The sequence below is a fragment of the Kryptolebias marmoratus genome, linkage group LG16 (assembly GCF_001649575.2).
Source record: "Kryptolebias marmoratus isolate JLee-2015 linkage group LG16, ASM164957v2, whole genome shotgun sequence".
NCBI lineage: Eukaryota > Metazoa > Chordata > Actinopteri > Cyprinodontiformes > Rivulidae > Kryptolebias > Kryptolebias marmoratus.
In genome coordinates, this window is record NC_051445.1 from 4,789,636 (window position 1) to 4,817,220 (window position 27,585).

Below are 27,585 nucleotides of genomic sequence, written 5' to 3' on the forward strand. Positions count from 1 at the left end.
AAAACAAAACTGTTGCTGAATTGGTAACCTGCAAGGTGTTTAGGTAATATTTTTTAAAAAAGAATAATTCGATTTTTAAATTTTTTTAATACAGATTTTGCACGTGAAGCCTTCGCCTCTCGGGCACTGATCACCCGTCATACAATCCCCCGGGTCTCAGAAGGAGGCGTTCACGGTCTGAAGCGGAGCTCCGGTCATTTCACCACCGACTCAGCGTGGGAGAAGAAGGTGGCACCGCTCGGTCAGGCAGACACAATTCTGCTCCTCTGAAAACACGACTCCTATTCTGGAGAAATGGTTCCCATCTGAGGACGGGGGGGAAAAAAGGGAGGCGAATCCAGCTTGTATCGCCGGGCTGACACAGATGAGCCTGCGTCCGTCTTTGTTCGGCTTCGTGGCGTCTCTTCACCTCCAACATGGACCGATTAGAGAAGGAGCTCAGGTCGGACGACGAGGCAGAATATGAAGACGAGGAGGTGGACCCCAGAATACAGGTATATCATCTTTAATTTTATTCATTTATGTTTATTTATTTTTAAAAAAGTGATTAAAACTCACTGCTCCGTTTGGCTGCAGATAACAGCAAAGTCATTCATTCAGCCTTTTCATTTCTGGTCTGTTTTCACTCATTGTTTCTTCTAAAGAATAAACAATTAAATTAAAGCTCTTTTGGTTTGTGTCCCGTATCTAAAAATGATTCATTGATTGTTGTAATTTCCTGCAGCTGGTGTGAACTTCTGCCTCCAAACAGATGCAGTTTTGTGTCAAAGACAGTTTGATTAAAACTCTGCAATAAAACAGCTGATATGCTGCAAAAACTGGCTGCTAATTTACCCCAAAGCAGACACAGGCTTGAAGGTGCGCCTCAAAATAATGACGTGTAAATAGGTTCAACAAAAAGGATGACATGCTGTATTTTTAACTTATGCTCAATTATGAATAGACTTATTTAAAAAAGACTGTTTCTCATGCATGTTGGTGTCAGCAGCCATATCTGTCCAGTTTCTCCAGCTTGTCACATAAAACCAGTAAATCACCCCTGAGAGGCTGGAACTGGAGATTTTCTTCTTTTTGTTTGTGGATAAAGCTCAGCATTATCTTTTTGTTCACTTTTATCACTGCTTTCTGTTCCCTTTCAAAATAAAACAAACATCTGTTGTTGTTGTTGTTTAATGTTGTGTTATTCTAGAATGTTGTAGAATAACATGATGATCTTTACAGTGAGGTTGGGAGAGCAGTCCTACTTTAATGCATCTGGAAGATTTCTCAAAAAAAATCACTAAACTACAATTGATAGAGGCTTCTTCCATTCACACAGCTGCTTCAGGTTAAACAGAGGAAAGATGCTGAAAAGATGAGGATCAGAAAGTTTACGATAAAGTTGATTTTTATTCAGCAGAATATGAATTTCTTTTGACCTTTGACCCTCATGTCAGGCTTAATGAAGCAAATTATTACTAGTATTTCATTCATTTATCCTGTCTGCTGTAATGATGTTGGAACCAATTTGAAAACAAAACCAGGTCAGGTTCATCAGTCAGAGCAACTTTTCTGGTAGTTTTAGTTTTCTGTCTTCATTTTGCATTTTATTTCAGCCCAGTTGTTGGAAGCATTTTCTCCAGTTATTAAACCGTTTCCTCCCTCTGTCGTTTATGTCTCTTACAGGGAGAACTGGAGAAGCTCAACCAGTCCACCGACGACATCAACAGATGTGAGACGGAGCTCGAGGTCAGTACGCTGACGTGCACGGAGACGTGCACGTTCACCGGGTTTGTTTTTCCCCTGATGGAGGACGAAGCTGCACCATCATCAGATACCAGTTTTGTTTCTGCTGCTCAGAGCCGCTGGTGACTGACGGGTCGGGACATCTTTCTGTCAGCTTGTTGTCCTGAACTGTGTGCAGATACAGCAGCCATTTTTTACTGAATCTGCAGAATAAATTCAAACTTTATTTTACGTCAGCAGGTTTCTGCGTACAAAGAGCTTTAACTTCTTTGGCGGTTCACTGATGTGGAGCAGTTATGTTACAGAAACCTACAGCAACGTTTCAAGTTTAAAATGAAGTATTTAAAGCACTTTTCTTTTTTTTTCACAAATGTGGCCATAACGAACAAATCTAAAGGTAATCATGTTGACAGTGAAGCACAGAGGCGTAGATATGATACTTGGATGCAAAAACGGTGTTTGGAAGATGCCATTTGCAGAAAGAATTACTGATGTTTTAGTGAAATTATTCATGGATGTACATACTTCTTATAAATTGTATAATTTAAACATTTGAATCAACTTTTAAAGGCTGATGTTTTAGATACATTTCTAGTCCTCAAGCTGACAAGTTTTACCAAAATGCAAACTTTTCTCAAAATTGAACTTGTGTCACTGACAGCAGTTTAACAAGACTGAGCTAAAGATCTTTGAATCCCCATAAAACCCAGTAACGGCTGATGAGTCACCGTGTTTGTAGGTCGGGATCAACGTGAGCTGCGTCGTAGAGATGAAAGTTCAACATCACAGCATGTGACGAGCTGAGAGGTTAAAGTGAACCAGACTCCTGTTCAGTTTTACTTTGTTTGACTGGTTCTCCTGATTGAAGGATGTCTCAGCTGGAGCTGAATATCCTGATCAGAAGTTTAAGAACGTGACAGAAGAAGACAGAAACGTTCAGCTGGGAGGGTTTTGTTCTCAGCTGCTCCTGAATGCAGCCTGAGTGTTGCCTCTGTGCACAGTGGCTTGTGGCATCACTACTGTTGGATTCCTGTTCATATTAGTGCCGTTTTGGCTCATTATGCACAGTTTAATATTTGACCTCGCAGCTGTATGTGTGGTGCAGCAGCTGCATGTGGAAAAGGAACAAGCAGAAATCATCTGAAACATCCTTTCAGCCTCTTCAGATTCCCAGTCTTTGACATCCAACTGTCCGTACTGAAAATGCTTTCTAATATTCCAGAGAAATTAGACAAATAAATAAAATAAAATTCCCCATCTCTGTTGGGAGTCCCAGATGTGACAGAACTTGTGAGGACATTTCTACAACAGCAAGGAAAGAGAAGTTCAACAGAAAACTTCTGCTATTGCTTTGTGTTTTCTGCACGTCACTTCCTCCTCTGGGGGTCCAGTGGTGTATGTTTGTATTTTTGTCGGTCCTGACATCTTGTCAAACACTGGGTCATATTTACAGAATAAAAGTACCTTACATGTTGATGCAGTGTCAGGTCCTAACTCCTATAAATGACTGTGGTACTTAAACTTCTTTGATTTTAATAATATTATAAGTTCTGTTGCAAACGTGGCTGAAAGGTTTCTCACATATGTAACTGGAAGAAGTTAAACATTTTTTTAACTAATAGCTTCCCAGCTAATCAAAAATGAGCCTTTACTGCTGCAAGGTTGCATTTATTCATTTTCTTTCAACTGAAAGGGATAAACTTTTTCTAGTCTTTTAAATTGACACTAAATACCTAACACAGAATTAAAAACCTATCATTCCTTGAAGGAAAGCTTATTTCATGCCAGAGTTCAGGCCTAAGATCATTAAATGAAGGAGTTGGAGCCGTTTTGGTCAAAGCTTGTGATCTCCTGCGGCGTTATGAGCCGTCACGCTCAGGATGTGTCGTCAATGACTCTCAGCTACTGTCACTTTAAATTTAGCTTAAAGTCTGATAAACTGACTGAGCTGTAGCCATTTTTGTGCTGTTTAATGTCAGTTAGCTGTGGCGGCCATCTTGAATTGATGTTACTCCAAAATGGAGTTAGTTGTAGACGCACTGTACATCCAGTGAATAGTTTCTGACAGTTTCTGTAATATCCATCCAGAGGTTCATGAGATATTCTGCTAACAGACCGATGGGGTTGATGCCAACAGTTAAATAAAAATATCACACCCTGTGCAGCGCTCAACGGTCAGCCACTACCACACCCATTTTTAGCTGAATATCTGTAAAATTGACTGAATTATAGCCATTATTGTATTATGTTAGGTCAGTTCACTATGGCAGCCATCTTGAATTGAGCACACAGACAGATACAGGTAAAAACATTATCCTCTTTAGTGGCGAGAGACATCAATTACCTGTGTTCTAAGTTTCACTGATGTAAAGAAAGGAGCTCGGAGGGAATCGTACAGATATTGTTTATAATATCTTGGGCTTTAAATGTTTTGAAGCTGAAGTTTGTCACAGTTTCAGCCTCTGAGCTCTGAGTGGGAGGACGGAGACTCGGCATCAATCTCACATCAAAACCCGTTTGATGAGGATTGTGCTGCTTTTTGGATTTTAATGATACTGTTTTATCTTGTGTTGTAGATCCAGCACCCCCTCAGCCCCCATAAAACTAAATTACTTTAGTTTAGCTCAACCAAACAGCTGAAAAAGAAATCTTTTGGTCAACATCTTATTTTCAGTGAGTTTGATGAGGAACAACGAAACCTTTATACACAGAATTTCTGTTTGTAATATTGCTTTTTTATTATTACCTCTGAACCTTTGTGGTCGTGTTGTTTCACATGTTGCTCACTGTGTGATCTATAAGCATGGCTGAATTCAGCACATTTGTTTGGAAATAAAATAATGACTGGGAGGCTGAAGTGCTGACTGCTCGTTTTAATTTAAGGTTGTGCTATTCCACATCTACCACACTGCTTGGAAATTGGGTTCCTTTTTAGATAGATAGAACTTTATTGATCCCTTGGGAAGACTCCTTCAGGGAAATTAAAATTCCAGCAGCATTGCTCAGGTGATTAAAATGAAGGAACAGTAGCAGCACAGTGTCAAAACTAACAGCTAGCAGATGTAAAAATGTAAACATGAATGGTATGATTTTCACACATGTATATTTGATGACCAAAGTTTAAAAAAGGACACAACTCCTTTTGTTTCTTATTGTGAAGTCAGCACTTTACCACATGTATGGTAAATATTTGTATTTATTTAAATATTTGTATTTAAAATAGGTTTATGAAATGGGTTACATTTTTTCCACCAAATTCTGTTTAATTTTTTTTAAATTTAAGGGTGAGACTACATTATTGTCTGGCAGTGCTTCTCTGAGACGGGTGGAGTTTTGTTACACACGTCTTGCATCAACAGCTCTCCTAAGGAGAAAAAAGCTTCGGAAACATCGACTAAACTCACGGAAAATGATTCTATTTTGTGGCAGAAGCTGATGTTTGGTTTGCATTACTGAGGCCTCATATTTTTGCTCTTCATATTGGAGTTGATCATTTGTGGTGCTTTGGTTTTTACTCAGTGTGGCTCATGGTGATTAAACCACATTTCATTTCCTTCATTTGTAACTTTACAGTCTGAGTTGGTTCGAGATTAGGAGCAGGAAATACAAAAAAAACAGCACAAGCATTCCAAGTGATTTTTCTCAGAAGCTAAAAAAGGCGTGTTTGATGCGTCTGGTTTAACATGATGTCCACTTCTGCTGTTTAAAAGAAATTAAACGTTTTGCTCTCAGATGCTTTTTTTTATTTTACATGGTTTAACTGAAGTACTGTCAGTTAAATGCTGATAATTTTATTTTGTAGTGAAGTTTCTACAGCCACGAACCTGGTTTTAGTTTAAGCTGTCGTTTGGTTTGTTTGTCACAGAATGTAAAGGAGTGAGAAGCGTTTTAAGAAAATTGATCCAACTGATCAGATGTCAAACACTGAAAGATGAAATTCTTATCTAAGGTCATGAGGAATCAAACTGATCTGGATGATCAGAGGTCATGAGGTCCTTCTGACCCAAAGACTGAAGGCTGGTATCCTTGTTTTGACAACCAGAAAGCAGAGCAACAATTTAAAAAAAAAAAAAAAAAAGTTTTTTATTTGCAACCCACCCCAACTCGTTTAGACTTAAATCACTAAGCCATGTAACTTCTTGGTTTTGCTCAGGATGCGAGGCAGAAGTTCCGCTCAGTCCTGGTGGAGGCCACGGTGAAGCTGGACGAACTGGTGAAGAAGATCGGCAAACCGGTGGAAGAGTCGAAGCCTTACTGGGAGGCCCGCCGGCTGGCCAGACAGGTCAGTCAACGGGAATCAAAACACTTTGTTTTAGTGATCTGAGGCAAGTCCAAGTTAGGCAACAAGTCTAAATGCAGACCTGTGAAAGCCCATAGTGTCTGACTTTGTTTTTCTTCTCTATGCTACATTTTCTACCCTGTTGTCTACTTTTCCTGACAAAAATAAAGAGGAAGAATATTATAATATAATAATATAATATATAATAATATTATATTATAATATAATATAATATAGGCTATCTTTCAGCAAATACATATTTACAGATCTATTATCCATTCGGTGAGTTCATAAACATTACCTGGTCACCTGCCCCAGTTTTATGATTTAACTGTGGGTATTTATCAAGCCAAATGTTGACACTTATTGTGTTTGATTTTCAAGGCAATTCACAAGTACGTCACTGTTTCTTTTTCCTCACTTCTGGTGTCCTTAAGTTCAAGTATATGTTCATCTTTTATCACCTAGCACCATAAAAAGTGGGCCGTCATCTATTTGTGTGTGTTTGTCTGTTAGTAAAACGTCTTGAACCACTGGGTGGATTTTATTGAAGCTGTTAAAGCTGTAACTCTGTGTACATGATCTGTTTAAGCTGCCACATTCATGAGGGAGTCTCCAAAGTGTAGCACTTCTGCTTGATTTTTAAACCTGTTTAAAATATCTGACAGATTTTGTTTTGAAACAGTCACAGAGTCCTTGTGGGGATCCCAATCCTCTCTGTTTTGTTGCGGGCGTCTCCAACTTTGTTTCAAGAACACTTGAGCTGTATTTTGACACTTAGCTCTCTGACAGGAAACATTCAAAGCTAATCTCTGGGTTTAAAAAAAACCCACACCAATGATAAATATTAAGTATTAAAATAATTTCTAAATCTCTAGTTGATTAAACGTAGAGGCGGCTGCCTAAGTGAGTACAAAGTGAGCTGAGGTGGGTATGGTGTGGGCGGAGGCAGCGATCAAAGTGTCGTGCACGCCCTAGAATGCAGTTTTGAAAGCTGTGCACACATTAATAAGGTGTGATTTTCAATAATTAGCTGCTCAAAATGCAGCCCCATGGCTCACCGGTCGCTTGGTTACAAACACTAAGAATTTAGTGAGACTACAATTTTTTTCCAATTTTGAATCTTTAACTAGCCTCCACAGCTAACGGACCTTAGCAAACACAAAAATAGCTATAATGTGTTACAGGTATTGAGCTAAAATCTGGTGTGGTAGCAGCTGAGTCATCAACAATACATACTCTAGCTAACAAACCTTTGGTTGCTTGGCGGCAGGTGATCTGCTTTCTTCAAGGAAAACGTCTTTCTTTTAAAAAGTGGAGATCCTGGTTGAGTCGGACATGAAGTGATGTAAGTGGAAACAATTTCCAGACTAATTGATAGATCACTGGCGTCCAAATGTAATTATTTCCTTGAGTAAGTCTTCTAGAACATTTAGTTTTCCCTAGTCGTAATCCTCAGGGATTATTTAATCTCATTGGTTGGCTTTTGAGCGGCGCTTGTTAAAATGAAGGTTAATAAGTTGCACACTGATGTCGTGTATCTCTAAAATTCTCTCCGCTTCCAATCATGTCAGCCCACAGTCTCACTTCTGTTTTTCACTCTTCCCCTTGGTGGAAAGTGTGCGTGATGTGAGTAAATAAAGGGGGAAGAAGCCACCTGCATGCCTCGATAAGAGGCCCGTGCAGCTGAAAGCACGGGGACCGGCCGAGGCTCCAAAGGCTTTATTGTGTCGTTTCTTGGCTCTGTGTGATGAGATGATTCATGCAGGCAGATTGTCAAGGGCATTCACATTTTCACAGCGAGATAAATACATTACTCCGATTATAAAGGGTCATTTTCAGCTGGGTGCTGAAACACAGGCGATGGTGAAAGAGTTTCTGTGACGTGACAATGCAGCAGGACTTCCCCCTTTCAGCCTCTTTGACCTTTTTTAACCCGTGAAAAAGTTTCTTTGACGGCATTGCTATTACTGTTGTCAAAAAGCAAATTTAAATATAAAAATAGAAACAAAACATTTCTGCACAAACTATTGAAGAACAATTCTTCAAAATCTAGATTTGTTTTATACACAAGTGTGTTTGTGTGTTTGTTTGTCTGGAGTAATGGCAGCATATCTCATGATCCACTGGACAGATTTGAATGAAACTCTCAGAAGGTAATGATTGGTTGTTTAGCTACAACTGATTACCTTTTTGGGGTGATCCCAGTCCAAGACAGCCACCACAGCTCGTAGACATTAACCAACATGAGTCTTGCTGTAACTCAGTCAGTTTTGCAGATGTTAAGCTAAAATTTGTTGTGGTAGTAGCTAAAAGCAATCCGGACAGTTAATGCACCATTTCTTCTTTTTATGCATTTCACTTCTCCTGTGCAAGAAATGCCCAAATAGATTTTGTTTTTTGGATTACTGAATATTCTCAGAGAAATGAGACTTTGTTTGGAATAAGCATGTGGTCGTGATGCATTCAGTGTCTCAACAACAGGCTGCACAGATCGTCATCATTCTTTTGCTACCTGTCAGGTCAGCTGCTGTCCCAGTTCTATTTTAGTCCCCTCTCCATGCTTATTTTCACTCTTTTGTTTTGTTTTTATGTGGAACAACGAGCTCAACAAATAGAATACTTAAAACAAAAAGAATTTATAATAAAATAGATGCATTTGAGACTAAAAAGGCTCTTAAATAAACAAAGATGATTAAAAAGTCTTGATTTTAAAGTAAAATGTGAGTTGCATGAGAATAAGAGATGCAGAAAAATGTTTAAACAGAAGTTTTGATTTATTCCAGAGAGGAATAAAAGTAACTACTGATTTAACCCACCTGTGCTCTAATAAAATATTTTTAAAAACAATAAAACGTACTACCTTGCTTCCCCCAAAGAAGGAGAAAGAAACACTTCAGAGACATTTATAGTTTGGTTTGGGATGGCCTAATTCAGCTAAGGTCCAGATTGTGTCCTATATCTTAGTTGAAGAAAGTAGGTTTTAAATTTTGAGCTTTTTTGATCCTCTTAAGTGTTTCATGAAATGTTATGATTATTTACAGCTTTACGGTTCTGCTGCTGACGTTGGCATACTGGCAGGATTTCATGAGGGCAAATCTCGATTTCTTCTATTGATGTCAAATTATTATTTTAAATAATATCTCATGAATATATTTTGTAGAGAAAGGGTTTAAAAAATGTATCATTAAGATAAATACTTGGCCCTTACATTGGAAATATTGATGTTTAGAACAACTTTGACACAGAAATAAAGAAATTAGAGAGACGTTTATCTTTTTATAAAGTTTTAAAGCTATGAAGAAGTTATTTTTTCATGTCTAACATGTGAAGATTACATTTGACATCAGTCACGTTTGACTGAAACCACACCAAACAATCTATGGTTAGAAATTTACCACAAAAGGAGTTACTCCTCCCACGCTGCTCTTGAAGTGGCTTTTATTTCATTCACATTGTTTTCCTGTTTAGTTTCTTCTGAATTGTTTTTGGCGACCTGCTTCTGAACATTTTGTTATTTTAACCATCCATAGATCAAAACATTTGTCTCGATTGAGAATAAAGTGACATGGCTTAATTATTTAACTTCATCAAAAACCTTTTCCATATAAAAATACATTGAGATTTCTTCAGTTCATTTAAAAACCTTCTCTGAAACCTGTTGAAGCACACTTGTATGAGCATGTCCGTATTACTCCTGGACGTCACTTTTCTTCTGACTTAGGTAGTTTAATGAAATTAGCACGAGTTAAGTAGTGTACTCACATTTGTAGGCCGTCATTTTGATGGTTGAAACATCTTATTCTGAGACATTTGAAATGCTCGTTCATCTTCAATATCCAGGCTTTCTGACAACTGCCACTTTGAAATTACAGACAGCTTTTGAAAGATAATTGTAGAGAAATCTACTGAATTTTATTACCATCATTCATCTGATGGATCAACATGTTCTTTTTCGCTAAATGCCTCCCAGCAGGACTGCATGTTATTAAGCTTTCTGCCTACATAAAATCATCAGTTTCTGCTTCTTTTCCAGCCAGCTTTGTTTTAATCTTAAATCTCTTCATCTTGCCCTCATTGTACACTGACGCTCTCATTGTTCTTATCTTCCCCTCTTTTTTTATGGCTGCAGACTGAAGTGGAACTTTAATCTTTGTAGCACAGCTCTAGTTTGCACTCATCCATAAAAAGCCAAAGCTTTACTTGCAGTGAAGCCGCATAGGAACGTTCTAGTTTACGCTTTGTGAATCATTGTTCCGTAGCAGCCACTCCAATAATGTTTTATTTTACCCTGGTTAATCCAATAATAACTGTTAACTGTCTTATAGCTGTTACTTTTGTAATCATGCAGTTTGTAGAGGGGAATAGAGGAGCAATTTGGTTGAGTTCATGAAAAAGTGTTTTTGTTTTCCACTGAGGTTGTCTAATGACTTGAATAAAACAATTTTCAGTCTGAGAATCACAGAAATAATTTCTGTCACAATTAGGCTAAATTAACAGTTTCCTTGATGTCACTTACATTGATGTTTTGTTGGCTAAAGATCCAGTAAATCAAAGAGGCAATGGGACTCTTTGTTTTCCTGAGACCTCCCTTTGCTCACGCTCTTCTCATTTCACAGCGCAGCTGAGTGAGATGGTTTGACTGGTTAGGACTAAGGTTGACCAAAAGAGAGATCTGATGAAAACTTAGGGGTTTTCAGTATATGTTGCTTTTCTATTGACTATAAAATGGGTCTGTTTGCAGGGGAGCCAAAGGCTTGAGTACTATGACTTCCTTTTGTCTTCCTTTTTATGCTTTTCTGTCTTTGTTTCCTTGTTTCTGTGAGCCTGTTTGACAAAATTTCCTTTCTTTTTTGCTGCTCTTTTGTCCTTCAGTGTTTTTTCTTCTCACTCACTTGTGTACTTTTTCTCCTTTGAATCCTTTTTTTGACTGCTGGTTCTTTTTTTTTTTTTTACCTCTGTCCTTTCAGTCTCTTCATTCCAGCTGCCCTTTGCTCACCATATGTACACATTAATTTTAAATCATTAAGTTATGTTGGTTGTTACAAAGCAAACTATTTGCAGATGCAGATTTGTGGCAGGCACAGTCAGGTAGTGGTGACGGCAGCAGGTGGAAACGAACTGTTAACATGACCTTGACTCCAGATAGAAGATAAATCACAGACCTGGGAGTTCTGGATATAATCAGCTGTTAATTCATGTGTGAGTCATTTGAGGAAGTATAATTAAGGTTTGCCACAGCTGGCTTTTGAAAAGTCAGGACTTTTAGGCACCTTTAACAGTAATTTTGGGCTTTTTACACACCTATTTTTTCACATGCAGAGGTGGAGAAGATCTGAAGTATGAAATTATTACTGTGGGCTTTGGAAGTAAAAAAAAATAAAAGATGAAACAGGTGGATGGATGGAGTGGGATTTTGGGTAAGGCAGATAAAACTGTGACGAGGTTAAATTAGATGAGTTATTCATTAAAATAATTGTAAAATATTCATTAGAATAGTGTAAAATAATTGTATTTGCAGCAATTATTTTGAAATTTGGGTCTCCAGAGTTAACAATGTTTCTGAGGATTTGAATCGCTGCTCATCATTTTTACTGTTTAGATGCAGTTTATTGTTTAGTTTTCTTCATTTTGGAGATTTTTCATCTTTGGGGTAAATCAAAAACTGTAGTTGTAACTGGTTGTAGTCTAAGATGTCCCTGACGTTTCTTGAGGACATTTCTGGCAGACCTAATGAATTTTCCATTAATCAGACTTGACCTTTTCATTTCTGCAGATATTAAACTAAAACGTTTTAAACTCTACTTTTTTCCCACATTTGATTTTACTGGTAAGTGTTTGTGAAGCTGTCCTAAAGAAAGGGGACAAAAAGGACGTCCATTCATTGGTAACCTCAATAAACTCAGAAGTGGGTCAGAGTGGCAAAGCTAAAAACAGTTTCAGTGAGTGCATTTTAAGTGCTGAGCCAGAAGTTTTAAACATTCAGCAGCACAGTTTAGCTTTTTTCAAACATTATAAAATCTATATTGGCATCACTATTTCTCTTTACTTTGTACACACTAAAAATAAAAAATGCTGGGTTAAACAACCCATTTTGTAACTCTGTGCTGAGCCAAACTTGGAACAAACCCACCCTGGGTTGTTTTAACTCAGCAGGGTTATCAGCTTAACTCATCATACCAGGTTAAGTTTCCACTCAAAAATTGGAGTCAATGACTCAGTTTGTTGACTTAGAGCTCCTAAAAAGTTGACTTAAAAAGGTGGGAGATTGTGACAAAGTAAAGATTCAGCGCAATCTGTTGCCTTCCTTGGATAACTTTTACTATCTGTCTGTTTATAATGTATGTGAAGGTTTTTATTCAGTGCCCTGAGAAGACTTTTGTTGTGAATTGAAACTGTATAAATAAACTGAATTGAATTAGATAATTACAACTTTGGTTGGTGCGAGCTGTGGCTAACTGCTATTAAAGCCAGCTACTTAGCATCAACTAATGCTTTTTGAGAACCCAAATTCAATGTCATTGATTTTAAAATAACCCCAGTAGTTGTTTTTTTTGTCTAAGTCTTATTGTAAATCAGAGCGAGGCAGTAAACAAACACAAACGTCTCATGTTTTTCTGCCTATATAGCATGAAAAATGTCATTTTTCAGTCAGTTTCCCCCATGAAGCTGAAAATTAAAACGCTTTAAGTTTTTCTTTTATGCATGCAGTCAGTCTTGCTCTGTCTCCTCTAAATCATGTGCAGTTTGGAGTCAAATATCAACCCGAACAGACTGTGCAGAGATGCAGTGAAGCTGCTGGTTTTCTGTTGAGATGGAGGTTTTCTGACAGAAGATGACTCAGCTGCTCTGTATGGATCTTGTCACTGTAAGCGAGCAGCCCACTTATGGCGTTGCACCACACTGAGTACACAAGTTGCAAATTGAGGTTAAGACTGGAATGTGCCAGGGTTTTATTGGAACACTTTAAAAACCTGCCCGATGGGAACATCTTAAACACATTTCAAGTTAAAGATGAACAGTTAAAATGTGTTCAATGGTATCAAATTAAAAGTAATATATAGATAATGAAATGATACATTCAAAGATATTTCATGCAGAACACATCAACCATTGAGATCCCTTTTAATATGAATTAGAAATTATGACAAAACAGATTGGGATAGGTGTTTACTGTTTGACATCAACATTAAACTTGACCTGCTCTCTTGTCAGAGGCTCATAAACCATAACAATGGTGTGAGTTTCAATACAGATCAGGGGCTTTGTGAGGAAATTCAAACACATTTCTGGTTGTGAGGATGGTACAAAGAATTGGGATAGAAAGATTTCATGCAGCTTTAGTAAAGCTTAGGGAAAGAAACAGAGGTAAAAAAAATATGAGTAGAAAAGGGCAGAAAAGTCTTGCTTTGTTGGATTGATCTGATTGTTTTGGCTGTGTGTACAGTTTGTCAGGCCCATTGGACTGCTGGGCTCTGAGAGAGACTCTGCAGGTTAGTATAGAGTAGTTTGGGGCTTGATGTGCCAGGATTGAATGGGTTAAAAATCTACTTGATGCATAGAGAATGCTACATAGCATGTTACAAATTTAAATTACAACACTGCTTTAGTTACAGTTTGTTGTGCAAGCAAGAACACAGCAGCTCCTTCCTGTCAAATGAGTCATGTCAGACAGTGGTGCAGAAAACAAGTTTGTAGACATGTTGTATTTGAATTGTTTAGTTTTATTTATTGTAATGTTATTTTCAGGATTTTTTTCCTTTTTCATCAAAGTATTTCTTCTTCTTCTGCTGTATTTTCTATATGCCTTTTTTATTTATTGGTTTGGAGTGTTGCTGTTGCTGCTGGTCCTAAGGACAAACTTTTGTCTCTGTGGGAACGTGGAAACAAAGAAAACCATGAACCTGGATATAAAATCCTCTGATCCTCCACATTGATCAAAGAACATGGAGATATTGTTTCTTTTATTATGTGGTATAAAACAAAACAGAATTTGGGAGGTGACTCATTAGTTACACGGTGGCCTTGTACAAAACACCTCTCCCTTTAACCTCCCCTCTTTCATCTCCTTTAACTTCCTATCAGCCGGTGTTCCTCCCTCTTTAGCTGATCTCTCCCTGCTCTGCTGAAGTGTTTTGGCAGCCGCTGCTGGTGCACAGAGGATGGTGATGATGGATGAAGTGGGATGCAGGGATGCTTGGATGGATGGAGTGGGATTTGGGGTGAAGCAGATAAAGCTGTGACAAGGTCAAAGCCATCTCTTCTTTCTCTGACCTCCTGGGATGGTGCGTTTATGGCGTGTCAGTGTTTCCTCTACAATCACACTTGCCTGGCTTCCATCCCAAAGCTGTCAACATTGGAAAGATGAAGTGTATTGTTACCACCAAACCCCTCACTGTTTGTTGTGCAACAACACTGATGTTCTGGAGGTGGTCGTGGTGGGCTTTCTTTTCTTTTGACAATAACTGTGTACAGTTGTTTTTTGTGTTCGCTTTAAGGCCTGCCAGTTTTTACATAAATCTTGCAGGCATTTTGTAAAACTGTTCGGATCATCTCCGGTTTAAAAAGAGCTGTCTTGAAGGACTTTTTTTACAAAATGGGTTGAACCCTTTTTGTTAATCATGCATGTTTTATTTCTCTTCCTCTTAAACATGTTTCTTGGCAGGGGAGGAGTGCCACCAACAATTTATGTAATCATCTTTAACTTCTAATATTGGGATTGACATGTTTTCTTGATAATTTCACAGATTAAGTTGGCTTAATTTAGCTTCAACCTAAATGAATTACCTTTTTAAAGAGCATTTTTGCAATAACAGGTTGCTGTAAAGTTGGATAATAAATTAAAAACAAAACTTTTATAGAATCTCAGTATTTCTCAGCTGGAACCAGTCTAATAGACAACTGCACTTCTAAGTTATCATTTATAAATGCTATGTGCAATCTTTTGTTCTTGTTGTTTACAAAGATTTAAAAAAAAAAAAAACTAATTATATATTTTTTATTTCAATGTTTATCTCCCTTTGAAAAATATATTATAAAAGAACTTATTGTAGCTTGTAGAAGCTAGCTGGACCAGTTTAGAAAATGACTTTTTTATTTCAACACACAATTGCAGCATTCACATCAGAGTTTGAACGCATGTCAGTAAATTTACCTTTTAGAGACCATGAAGCAGATGTCAGAGGCTGCTGAAAACAGTGACTTGTTAAAACCTAATGACCCCTTTCATTATCTAGGCCACTGATAGTTGTCTAATGGAATAAACACAAACATCAGACTGATGTCCGCTGGGGTCAGTCGAGGCCAGGGAAGCAGCTCGTTTCATCCACATAATTTTCCCATGTCAAACTTCTGCAGAGAAAATAAATCCCCGCTTTTAATTGAGGTCAAGAATGAAAATCAAGTTTTTCTGGAAAATAGGCCAAATGAGGTCACTTTGAAACAAATGCTGATTATTTAGTCCTTGTACCTCTGAGCGCTGCTGCTTATCATGAATGTCAAAAAGGGGATGAAGCCTTTTGAGAGGAGAAAAACTTGTTGGCGTTGCATTAAACAGTAACAATTAGGGCACATTATAGAAGGGGTTTTGAAACCCGTCTGTCTTATTTTTATCTTCATGGGAATCATGTGAAGGTCAAAGAAACATCTAATATGATTTAAAGGCTCATTTCCCAGAAGACCTTTCTTCGACAGCTCTGACTGATGATGACACTTGTACTCTGTCTGTCCTCTCATTGTTCTTTGTCCTTTTTCTGCAGGAGTTTGACAGATAAAAGGATTTGAACGCTGTGATAATAGTGCAATTTGATAGAAACCAGGCAGTATATTTTCAGTGTCAAATATTGTCAGTTTTAACAACCTTCATGCAAATTTCTTCTATGGATGTCCATCTTTGTTGGCCTCACATGGAAATGAACCATTTGAATTGCTAAATATGATTATAGTTTATCTGTAACACTTGATCATTTATAATCAGTTCTGGCTATTTTTGTCTTTTAAAATAAAGTCTGAATCCCTTTAAATACCGGAGTCTGAGCGGCCAACCATTCTCTATATGTTGCTTAAAAGTTCATCACCACAGAAATCTATAAAAGCTGGAAAAATGGCAACTCAAAAAGCTTTATTCACAGACTCTGAGCTAATTAGTTAGACAAGTTTTTGACAGGTTAAAAAGCAGCAGTTCTTGCTTCTCAAATTAGTTGTAATACCAAATAATCTGATGTCTTGAGACAGATGTTAGCTCATTACCAAGCATGTCAAGTAGTGAATCCCTGGTATGAGACAGTCCAACCTAAGATTGTCAGAGGATGTTTATTTGAACAGAGTATCAGTAAGACATGGATAAGACCACCAGTCCTATCATAACTGGAAGGTTGTATCACTTAAAGGCTTCATGGCCTAACATCAAACTGTGAACAGATATGTCCCATACAGGCCAATTGTGTTCCTTCCTAATGAGGACATCTCAGAGGACCTATCAGTAAATCTTATCAAGCTACCACAAAAGTACAAAATGACTGTGCAAAGTTGTAAAAAGATAAAGAAAAATGAAAAGTGCAAAAAAGAAGAAAGAGATGTGGAACAATAGATGAGTGACAAAGATGCTGAGGTACAGAGAGGAGACAGGGGCAGAGATCAGCATGAAATTAAAGGATGGAAAAAGAGGGGGTGATGTAGGAGATATTGAAAGTAGGAGCGATTAAGTATTTTGTAGAGATTGAGTGATTTAGACATCTACACAAAAATTAAAATAAAGAAGACATTAGATGGAACATCCATTTTCTTTACCACTTCTCCTTTCCGGGTCGCCGGGAGCTGGTGCCTATCGTTAGCCATCGCTGTGCAAGGGGCGGGGGACATCTCGCTAGTTCATCAGAGCATATCAAAAAATCTACTCTGTTAACAACGCCTTCAGAGACTTGATGCAGCTTGACAGGAAGTAGCAGTGCTCATTCTGAGCTGTGAAGCCACAGTCAAATTAATAGAAAATGTTGGTTGTTCTTTTACAGTTTGGAGCCCTAATATATAAATACCTCTGTGTGTACTGGCGCAGCAACACGTAATTATGAGTCTTTATGGATTTGGCTATTGCTTGGATCCCTGTTATTTGTTTCTTTATCTTTCTGATATTCTAATGTATATAAACTTGGTAACATGATGGCACCCTTTAGTTGCAAAAGTGGTCACTAGAGCTTTGTGTAGATGGAGGAAATGGCGACAAACTATCCATTTTTATACATGTGTACGCTCATGTCTTGAAACCAAACAAACACTGAACTCATTCTCACATGTTTTTAAAGCACGAGAATGAAACATTGTAAGTATAATTTGCTATTTATGTTGTACATATACACTTAACTTAGTATGTGCAGTTTAATTTAGCTTTTTACGACCTTCTATTTTCCTTGTCTTCTACGTTTCTTCTTTTCTTCCTTGAGCCACTTTGTGAATGTAGTCGTTGAGCACTTGCTACATTTTGACAGCATTGATGTTTCACTTGCCTGTGGCAAAAAATGTTGACACTGAAAAGTGGGACAGTAAGAGGAAGACGGAGAACCAAAAAAAAAAAGTAAACCGTTTCATTTACTGTTTATAGTTTATGAAAATCTGTCACAACCCAAAGTCAAATTCACCCTGAAATCCATCAGACATGAAAAATGAGGTAAGGTTTTACTGTCGTGAAGCAAAATGAGTCAATAACAATTGGATTTTTTTTAATTTTCTCTTTTCATAAGTGTTTTATTTGTCGGCCATCTGATTTATTCCGCCTGCTAAAACAGCAGGGTGTTTCATGTCTGTGCTGACAGAATGAGGTAAGCGAGAGGTGGATGGATGAGGGGGAGTCGGCACGTGGAAGATGGGTTTCTTGTGGGCAACGTGACCACAGAGTGGGAAAACAAGACCTAAATTTTTTAGTTTTGGCTCTCCGGTCCATCTGTTAAAAAAGGATAGATTAGTTTTTAGACCGATATTCTGTGCTTTTTGGACCTTTTTTATTTTTACAGCACAAACAAATTTAGCGTGTAACTGGCTACAGATGAGAGACAATTGCAATCAGAAGAAGATGATAAAATATTGCAGTCTGAACCTAATTAGTTCCATTATTAGCTTGGTGTTTTGCAGCTTTCAAGGTACTGTGAGTTTGTTGTCTTTTAAAATTGTTAGACATGTCAAATTCCAAGCTGCTGAGTGAAAAGTCCTAAAATATCTGGAGATCTCAATTCAGTTTTGATCAGTTCAGTCTTCACTTAGTCAACATCAACTTGTTTTTTTCTGAAATGTTACTGTAAAATGCTAGCATGTATAACGAGTAGTTACTCTTTCTTTTCCATCAGAACCGAACCATACAGCTGGAGCGGCCTTGTAGACACAAACTGCGAGTCTGTTGTCCCAAATTAATCTCTGTCTAAATAATTAGTGTAGCGAGAGCTGATGTAACAAGGCCAAACCCAGGAGACAGTAATTTAACAAGGATTGATGCAGGTAATTCATTACTTTCTGTTCTCTTCAGGCAGGGTGGAATGAAAACACCAACTACATGCCTACAACAAGGAGGAGATTGTTTGGATCTTGCTGTGTTGGCATGATAGTGCATGATGGAGAGATAATGAGATTACGGAGAGCATGCAGTGATGTCAGAGCGACTGCAGACTGGAGTTTGAATGCCAGCAGTTTATTTTCACAGATTCTGCCTTCCATCAGCCCTTTTAGTCAAAATATAAGAAACTTTTGGTGTTTTCATGTGACTACATGAGTGTGATGTAAATGGAACTAAAATGAAATATAGATGATGGCATACCAGTCAAGTCAGTGTGGCTTTGGAATATATATAAACTTCTTAGTGAAAATATCCATCCATCTATTCTCTTTACCTGCTGTTCCATGCAGGGCTGTGGGGAGCTGGTGCCTGTCTCTAGTGGACAGGTCGAGTGACAAAATATCTATTGCAAATCAAAATATTGGTCAAAAAGGACACTAATTTGCACCATTTTCAGACTGACTGACCTACTTTAGCTTTAAATTGCAACCTGGAATTCGTTGCCCCCTAAGTTTAGTGCTTTTATCTGGATCATGGATTTATGGAAGTGTTCTTTGAGAGAACAAAGCTTTGGGAGTTCAGTTCAACAAAGTATTCAACAATTTCCCAGATCGCACAAACTGGGTCAGTAGAATAAACTCCTGAGGAAGTTTTTCTACCTGTGCATGTTTTTCTCACAGAGCCTGAGGGGCTGTCACAGTTCTTAGCATCCGAGTTGAGCTGTTCCCTTTAGAACTTGGAAAAATTGAGAAATCCTTCTTAACTAAGCAGTTCAGGTTGCTTTTTCTGAGAGATGCACTTGGAATCCCTGCAGCACAGCAGGGATGGTTTGTCACATTTCCATCACGTACTGTACTTTATATGTGCATACTCAGCACACTCTTCTCACGCTTGTTTTGTTACAAACTGTCCGTTTTTATCATTCATTCGTCGTCTTATCCTGGATTAAAGTCAGCGCTATCAGCAGTACGTTTTGTATGATTAGGAGGTGATTATCTTGCTTTAAGATGTATTCACCACTGTTTGAACTCTAACATGCCTGGTATTTTTTTTTATCTTGCAGTTGAAGCTAAATTACCTTCAGAAACTTTTCAGCCAATTTCTTTCTTCTAATTTAAGTACTTTGAGAAAATGCAGAACATCTGATTTAGTGCAAAATAGATAAACTTAAAGGTCTATAATAGATGTTTGATTGTCATTTGATGTCAGAAGTTCAAGCTTGTTTTACAATCAAATTTTGCTTTATCATATTTTTCAGTATTTTCCTTAATAAACAAATAGACTTTAATTAAATAGATAATAAAAGGTCTCATGGGTGTAGCTCCGACTTAGTTGAATTGAATGTTAAATGTTAACCAGGTAGCAACACACGTTCATGATGATGGCAAAAATATATTTTAATGAGTCCAAGTTTCCCTTTATGACTTTGCAACCCTTGGATTTTTTTTTACTTAAAACCACATGAATTCAGATTATTATTTTTGTCTGTCCACCAGGCCCAGCTGGAGGCTCAGAAGTCCACTCAGGATTTCCACAGAGCCACTGAGGTTCTGCGGGCTGCAAAGGAAACGATCTCCCTGGCAGAGCAGAGACTCCTGGAGGAGGACAACCGTCAGTTTGACTCCGCCTGGCAGGAGATGCTGAACCACGCCACTCAGCGGGTGAGGAGGCGAGCATGAGAGAGGCCTAAGTCAGAGAGAGAGGAACATTTTCTTGACTTTATCTCAGCTTCACCTCAGTGGCTCATTTGTTCAATTCAAACCTGCACATCTTCATTTTTTTCACAAATTGTGAAAGTAAAGCAAGGCTTAAAGATTTTTCTACAAAAAAAAAACATTCTGATTGTCTGTTCCAGGTGATGGAGGCGGAGCACACCAAGACAAGGAGTGAGCTTTTACACAAGGAGACGGCAGCAAAATACACAGCAGCTACGGTTCGCATGAAGCAGCTGGAGAAGAAACTGAAACGAACCATCAGCAAGTCCAAGTAAGACCCTCAGTCTGCAACAGAACATGGACTTTTACCATCAGCTTTTTTTTTTTTTAACTTAAATTAACCCAGTGACTCCTTATATATTTTTGGTTTTAGTTTATTTATCTGGTAAACTAATCTTATTTTGATAGTATTTACTTTTTTGGTGAAAACTTTAAAATTGAGACAGTGGTGTCATAAAGCAATGTGTAAAATTTGATACCCAAATACCATACAAACCCCAATTTTCCAAGATTGGTCATTTATTGTTCCTTACTAATTATTATCATTCTTTCAGGATAGTTCTGTTCTAAATTTCTCTTGTAAAATGATCCTATTACCCACATGTGATTTATTAAGATTTTAATGTTGAAATTGTTCACTTTTTTTGGCTGGTTATGTACAAATGGGGGGCTATGATCATATCTCATGAGAAGTCTCAGAGCCCAAGTGTTGATCTTAATAAGACGGTTGTGTTTTGAAGGACAAGACCAGCGCTAAGCTGATATTTGAGCCAAATGCCTGAATCAGTTTTTCGTTTGGCTGTACATTTGGCCACTTGTCCTTGTCTGGTCCAGCATGTGGACACAGTGGGGGGGCTGAGCTGCAGAGCCTCTAAAACAGACTGTCTTTGCACGACTGACTGCTTGTAGGTCATTTTAGCCAAATGTTCTGCCGCAAACCGAAAATGAGCCATTTATTTCTTAATTTTATCAGCTTCATGGGTGCAACATTAATCAGACATTTAAGGGCTGAATATAAAACCACAGAGATCCCAGTTATCTCTCTGCAAGTAGACTCTGTCCATCTGTCTGGAACACTTTAATTAAACACTAAAAAATAGTGCAGTCACAGGTGATGTGGAGCGATGAACACAGAACAAGCTGCAAGTTGTGGTGCATGTTGCTGTTCTCTTTTCAGCTAAAATTGGTTCGTTTCTACAGCAGTGAAACATGGCATCAGTCCAAACCACATCAATCCTGTTTGTTTTTGTTAACAGGTGTTAAAGAAGAAGTATAGCGAAATGTGGCAAAGTCACATCACCTGTTTGAAACTTAAAGTGATTTTCACTCTGAATTTAGTTTACAAATCCTCATATTGATGAAAACCTAATATATGAAAAAATAAAACAATGCAAATAACCTTTTTAAGTCATTTTAGAAGAAAAAAATCATGTCAAATGATTTATGTGAAATGAAAATAAATTGGTAAAAATACATAATTATAGCTTTATCAAAGCTCATCCTTAGTTTCTTTGACTTAAAGGTGTTAATTTACTTGTTTCATCAAATCTGCAGTTTAAAAAAGTGTGTTTGAACCACAAAGGTACACAAAATCCTCCTCCTTGTCCTCTATGTGCATCCCATCACTCAAAGTTCAGGCTGAAGACTTATTATTGGCAGTGATAGAACAACTTATATGTGTAATTTTGCGATGTTCTGTAGCAACTGTAGTCCTATAATCTACAGTTTTGATGGAGCAAATGTTTCACTACTGTGCAGCTACCTGTCATGTGTCAGACTTCAACTTTACTATATTTATTGCACAAGATGAGTTACAGGACAGGTTAACATCCAGTGAAGCATATTCTAAAACAATCATTAGGTGCTACATGAACAGCAAAACTCATGACACAGCTGTACATTTTGTAGGCCTCCAGGACATTAGGAAATCCTTTCTTTATGTGCTTTCAAATCCAAAGTGATGTTTTTCAGACATCTGGATAATCAGAATTTTCTGACCTACATTTAAGCTGTTTTATCCATTAGTAGTTGAAGACGTTTCGCTCCTTGGATGAGAAGCGAAACGTCTTCAACTATGAATAGAAGTCCAGTTGTTTTTGTTTTTTTTAACCTTTTTTGAATTTTACCATGGCCTGGATGACAGAGAATCTACACCAGCAAGCTGTTTTACCCATACGTGACTTAAAAGTTAATGAGTATTCATTCATTGAAACAACTTAAGTACAATTAGTAAATTAATTTCTTACATGCAAATTGACCTGACGTTAGTTGAACCCAAACAAAAGTTGGTTTTGGAAGCATCAGAGTATCAGAAGCTGCAGCCTTGCTGTGTGTTGCCTCAGTTGGGTGTTAATCCGTTTTGCATCGCTCGCTCATCCAACATCATAATGCCTTTATCTCCTCTCCTCTGCCAGGTTGCTATGGTGATGATGTGGGCACCGCTCTTTTCTAGGATACTGTTTTTTACGCCTTTAATCTAATCCTGACCTCTTCTTCTCCTCCTCCACCTCAGGCCCTACTTCGAGATGAAGGCGAAGTACTACTTGCAGCTGGAGGTATGCAGTGACTTCGAAGTTGTTTGCCACACCTTAAACCCAACATTTGCCTCTGTTTGTAAGGATTCGGAATGTTTAAAACCTTAACCACAAAGAGAAGTGATATTTTTTGTTTGTGTGCACATTAAGATTAAAATAATGCTTTGTCTTAACTTGAGGCAATTCTTTTCAGTCAAATGCACAAGTTGCAACTTCTGGTTTTATAGGAACTCATAATATCATGTCTGGTTGTGTTTCTTGCAGAACAGGTTGCCTGTTTTCATTAAACTTCTACTAATTTGAGGTCAAATTTCTTATCAATCTGAAGGAACTCTCCCTTAAGAATCTGCTTAGTGTTGAATTTTCAAAGTATGAGACTCCTCATATTTAGTATGATCCAAAAAATAAAAACTCCACACATCAGCATAAAGAGCAGGGTTTTTTCAGTATCCTGAATTCATGTTTTTTTAAAGCCCTGTTCTCATGTCAGATCTAAGAAGTATTTGTGTCCTGCGGCATTTCTTCCAGCTATCATTTAACATCTTCCTCGTTATCTGTCCTCCAGAACCTGAAAAAGAACGTGGATGAGCGACAAGCCAAGCTGTCTCAGGCCAAAGGCGAGTACAAGACAGCCCTGAAGAACCTGGAGATGATCTCTGACGAAATCCACGAACGCCGCAGAATCTCCATCATGGGCCCTCGGAGACCTGGAGTCGGTGCTGAGGGTGGCAGCGTGTCTGGGGACGACATCTCCAGCTTTAAGATGGAGACAGACGAAATATCCAGTGAGTACAGTGTGGTGTTTATCTTAAACATCAATCTGTGAAAGAGTTCAGCTCAAGGAATTCCATTCTGTTTAAATGTTGAAGAGGGTTCCTGCCTTCTGCTTTAGTCATCCTCAGAAGCCTCTCAATGCAATAAAAGGCGGATTAGTAAAGATTAAACCTTCTTTCTTCCTGCTGCAATAACAAGAGCTCACCTGGTGACTCTTTAAATGTCACAGAACTGCTGTAGTTTCACTTCTGAGCTTATTTGTTGACTTCAGCGTCGAACAAGACAACTAACATGCCACAGAAATGAAACTTTCAGACACAAAAAACATCTTAATCTGTTCAAGTCACAACTTGTAGAATGGAGACTGGCTTTGAAAGAATGTTTACCTCAGTGTATCTGTTTAGAAATCAGTTCTTGTCATCCTTTCAAAGACTGATAAGGGTTTAAGGAACGACAGAGAAAACAAGAACTCTTGACAGAAATAGGTCAAAATAATTTTAATTACAAAAAATTGGGTTTAGTAGAGCTGTCATTCAGAGCAGAGGATTATAAATGTTGTTCTTGCAGCAAAATACCAAAATTTTAAGCAAATTTACAACTAAATTTTTATTATTTTTATTTTCCCTTTATAAAGTTAAAAAATAAAATCAGGCATTTCTGATCAGTTTCAAAGAAAAGTCCACAAAATGCTAATCTGCTTCTTGTATCCTATAAGTTTGGCCTACAATATAACTAGAATGGTGTTACCATGGTAACAGCAGTCCAGTTCAGACAGACACTGATTATAAGTTAAGCAGGAACACGAGGCTCCAAATAACTTCACACACTGACATAAGAAATGAGACCGTTTAAAGTATTTTCAGTTCTATTTAAAGCTTGATTTTGTTCCTCTCATCTTCCCTCCTCGAACACTCCTGTTTTACTTTCTTTGTTGTCCCGCCCTGCAGTGGCCTCGGAGTGCTTCGAGGATGACCCGTGTGGTGGAGGGAGCATCATGTTTGAGGAAGACTCTGAAAGCCGCTCCACCAGCAGCCTTGGTTCAACTCCCAGCAGCCCTCAAGAGCTCTTGTCACCATGCCCCTTCGCCAGCTCCTCTTCCTCCTCCTCTGGCATGTCTTCCTCGGCCTCTCCATCGCCCACTCCCTCCTCCTCTTCGTCCACGTCCTCCCCAGGTCCTCTGTCCAGGCCCTGCAGCTTGGACCTTCCCAGCACTGTGTCACTGTCAGACTTTGGCCTCATCTCACCAGTGCTCGGGCCTCGCAGCGAGTGCAGTGGGGCGTCATCGCCTGAATGTGACATGGAAAGAGGTGAGTGATGGTGAAGTTCAGGTTTCCAAAGGAAAATCCCATTATCAGGTAGCAACTATTTTAATAACGGCCTTATATCACCTGCTGCCTTTCATGCAAGGGTTTTGAACAAATATAATTTGGTCAAATCTAAGATCAATTAGCTCTGGTGGCCATGTTGAATCAAGTTGACTCCAAAGAAAAATTAGTTTTAGATGCATGTCTGATTACTTTGACAGTTGCATTAAAACCCATCCAGTGGTTTATGAGATATTTTGCTAACAGTTTATACTGTAGTTTTATGCAAAGATGTCATGTGATTTGTAGTCAGAGTATGTGTTGGGAATGACTCTCAGCTACCACCTCAAAAATCTTAGCTTAATGTGTCAAACTGATTGAGTTATAGCTACTTTAGTGTGTCAGGTTAGTTGGTTACGGTGGCCATCTTAAACTACATTGACTCCTAAAGTTGTAGATGTACATCTAGCGATGACTTTGAGAGTTTAAAATAAATCTGGTGAACGGTTCATGAAATATTTTGCTGACACAGGCGATTGAAAATCTAACAGGATGCCAAAACGAAGGTTACAAGAGTGTACACAATATTTTCAGTGAGCACGGACAATAAAAACAAACTGTCTCCTAATGGGGAAGTGAATGGGCAGATTATTGTGGTGTAGTGTGGAGATGCAGTTGCTTTAAGCAGCTCTCTAACTGCACAGGTTGTGTTTTTACACATGGGAGCAGGAATTTAAGACTAAAGTGAGATGGATGAAACTTCAGGGTCTATTTTGGGTTCGATGCTCGATCCCCTGCTACCTGCATGGCTCACACCTGCTCCTCGAAAACAGAATATTTGTCAAAGTGACAACAAGCCGGGCACCTCGTGTGCAGAGACAAAACCTAATCAGCCAGTCTGTTTTCAGAGAAGCAGCTGTTCAGTCCTTCAGTCACTTTGAATGAAGAACTTCGAGCTGTGCTGCTGTCGTTCCTCCTGCACTGCCAAGACTGTCACGCCAAAAAGATAAAAAAATCTTTAATTCCCATTTGAGACTGTGTAATTATTATCCACTGCTGAAAGCTCCATGTCTGAGACTGTTGTCAAAATATTTTATGAACTATTGAACTCTGATTCAGACTAGCTGCCACAGCCACCTTACCTTAGAAATCCAACTTTGTTAATTCTACCGATGTGGTAGTAGCTGAGACTGAACGCTATTTGCAGTCAAACTTTGTCTGTTAGCAAAATATCATAACCTACTAGATGGATTTTGTTGAAACTTTCAGGAAATCATTGGCTGTTCCTCTAAAACTGATTAGATTTTGGAGCCATCTGACTTTTAGAAAAGACAAAAATGGATATTGTGCTAAAATGTGTTGTGGCTGAGTCACTCACAACACATACTACAACTGCTAATCATTACTATCATAAGTTTGCTAGATTCTTGCTGTTTGTTCCCCTAATAGTGAATAGTCAAAACTTTGAACTGAGACTTTTTCAACTCGTATCATTAAATCCTATCATGTCACATGACCTGACCTGATTCTTCTCTGCAGGCGATCGAGCTGAAGGTGCAGAAGGGGATATGGACAACACTCCAGCTGGAAACAACAACAACAGCAGCAGCAGCAGCTCAGCTTCCAACATCAAGAAAGCCTTTACCTTGGAGACGCGCTTCAGCTTTCTCAACCTGCGACGCCCGCGAACCAGCAACGCCAAAAACAAGGATAGCTGTCCCCAGAAGACGGAGCAGGACGTTGTCCTCGTCAAATAAGTCTGAGGAGAGAAAAAGAGGGTAGAGGGGAACTGGGTGTCTTTATTTAGTCTCATTCTGAACCAAAAACCCAAACAGTTATGGGCTGTTTAAAAGGTACCTGCCGCTACTCCATTCCATCTCCAAGCTCCACAGTCAAACATAGACTCTGAATGTGATAGTTGGTGTAAAATAATCTTCCTGTACGTTTTGGCACCTTTGACACACATATGGACTCACACGCCAGTGAGATATTAAGCACTATAGTTAATGTTTTTTGTTTTTTTCTCCACTGAAGACAAAAGGTTTTAATCGCAAATGCTGCCAACATCCAACCTCTGACTTGGATCGACCTGCTGTTACTGATAGAAATGGACATTATTACAGTAAAACGGCACAAACTGCTGTAAACCATGCAGAGGTGATGTTCTGTTAAGTTCAACAGTGGAAAAAAATAGCTTTTAGCCTTCTGCCCTGTAGCCCTGTATTTAATATGTTGAATTTTCTGATGTTATGTGACACTTAAGTTTAGGATTCAAATATTAAAAAAAAAGTTGAACATTGACTACAATTAAAGAGTAATAAAAGTTTCAGCTTTTCATGCTTATTATTTCCTACTTTGAATGTTTGATATTTAGGTTTTACGACAACTATAATAAATGTCCTTTTGCTGTAAATAGTTCATAATTTCAAAATAAAGAGAAGAAAAGCTGTTTTGGTCAAACCATGTAAATGTGATGAGGATGACCTCCTGATCCATCTGGAAAGCTGACTGAGTTATATTCACCTTCAACGGCAGATGATCAGATGAAGGCAAAGTGTAACTTTAAGGTAGATTATCTAAAGAGGACAAAAAGCCAAGAAATGTTAAGAATTTGACTGTATGTTTCTCTTATTCTGTCCTGAGAGACAAATGTCATGAAGTACTGAGTTCTGTCTGTTAAAGTTTACTGCAGTTTGAAGCTAATTTTACTTGTACT

At 38.3% G+C, this 27,585-nt stretch overlaps 1 protein-coding gene and 1 long non-coding RNA gene across 3 annotated transcripts; one reads left to right on the forward strand and one right to left on the reverse strand.

Moving 5' to 3' along the window:
- Nucleotides 1-93: 93 nt before the first annotated feature.
- Nucleotides 94-27,195, forward strand: sh3bp5b (SH3-domain binding protein 5b (BTK-associated)). 2 transcript variants are annotated; one of them, XM_017428487.3, is made up of 9 exons: nt 94-494; nt 1,666-1,728; nt 5,879-6,007; nt 20,039-20,203; nt 20,398-20,528; nt 22,770-22,812; nt 23,357-23,576; nt 24,513-24,872; nt 26,409-27,195. In XM_017428487.3, the coding sequence occupies exons 1-9, from the start codon at nt 417-419 to the stop codon at nt 26,624-26,626; spliced, it is 1,407 nt and encodes a 468-aa protein (XP_017283976.1). In that variant the 5' UTR covers nt 94-416; the 3' UTR covers nt 26,627-27,195. The 2 variants fall into 2 exon arrangements, with proteins under 2 accessions (XP_017283976.1, XP_037836129.1); XM_037980201.1 differs by lacking the exon at nt 1,666-1,728.
- Nucleotides 24,048-26,627, reverse strand: LOC112450966. Its single transcript, XR_003039696.2, has 2 exons — nt 26,515-26,627; nt 24,048-24,851 (listed from the first exon to the last, which is right to left on the reverse strand). It is a non-coding gene; the product is annotated as an uncharacterized LOC112450966 (long non-coding RNA).
- Nucleotides 27,196-27,585: the final 390 nt, after the last annotated feature.

What these genes read in the sequence shown, in the direction of transcription:
- sh3bp5b (XM_017428487.3), top strand. Translation starts at nt 417, where the DNA reads ATGGACCGATTAGAGAAGGAGCTCAGGTCGGACGACGAGGCAGAATAT. An exon ending in GATGTGAGACGGAGCTCGAG is followed by an intron (nt 1,729 to 5,878) that starts GTCAGTACGCTG and finishes GGTTTTGCTCAG; the next exon opens with GATGCGAGGCAGAAGTTCCG. An exon ending in TGAATGTGACATGGAAAGAG is followed by an intron (nt 24,873 to 26,408) that starts GTGAGTGATGGT and finishes TCTTCTCTGCAG; the next exon opens with GCGATCGAGCTGAAGGTGCA.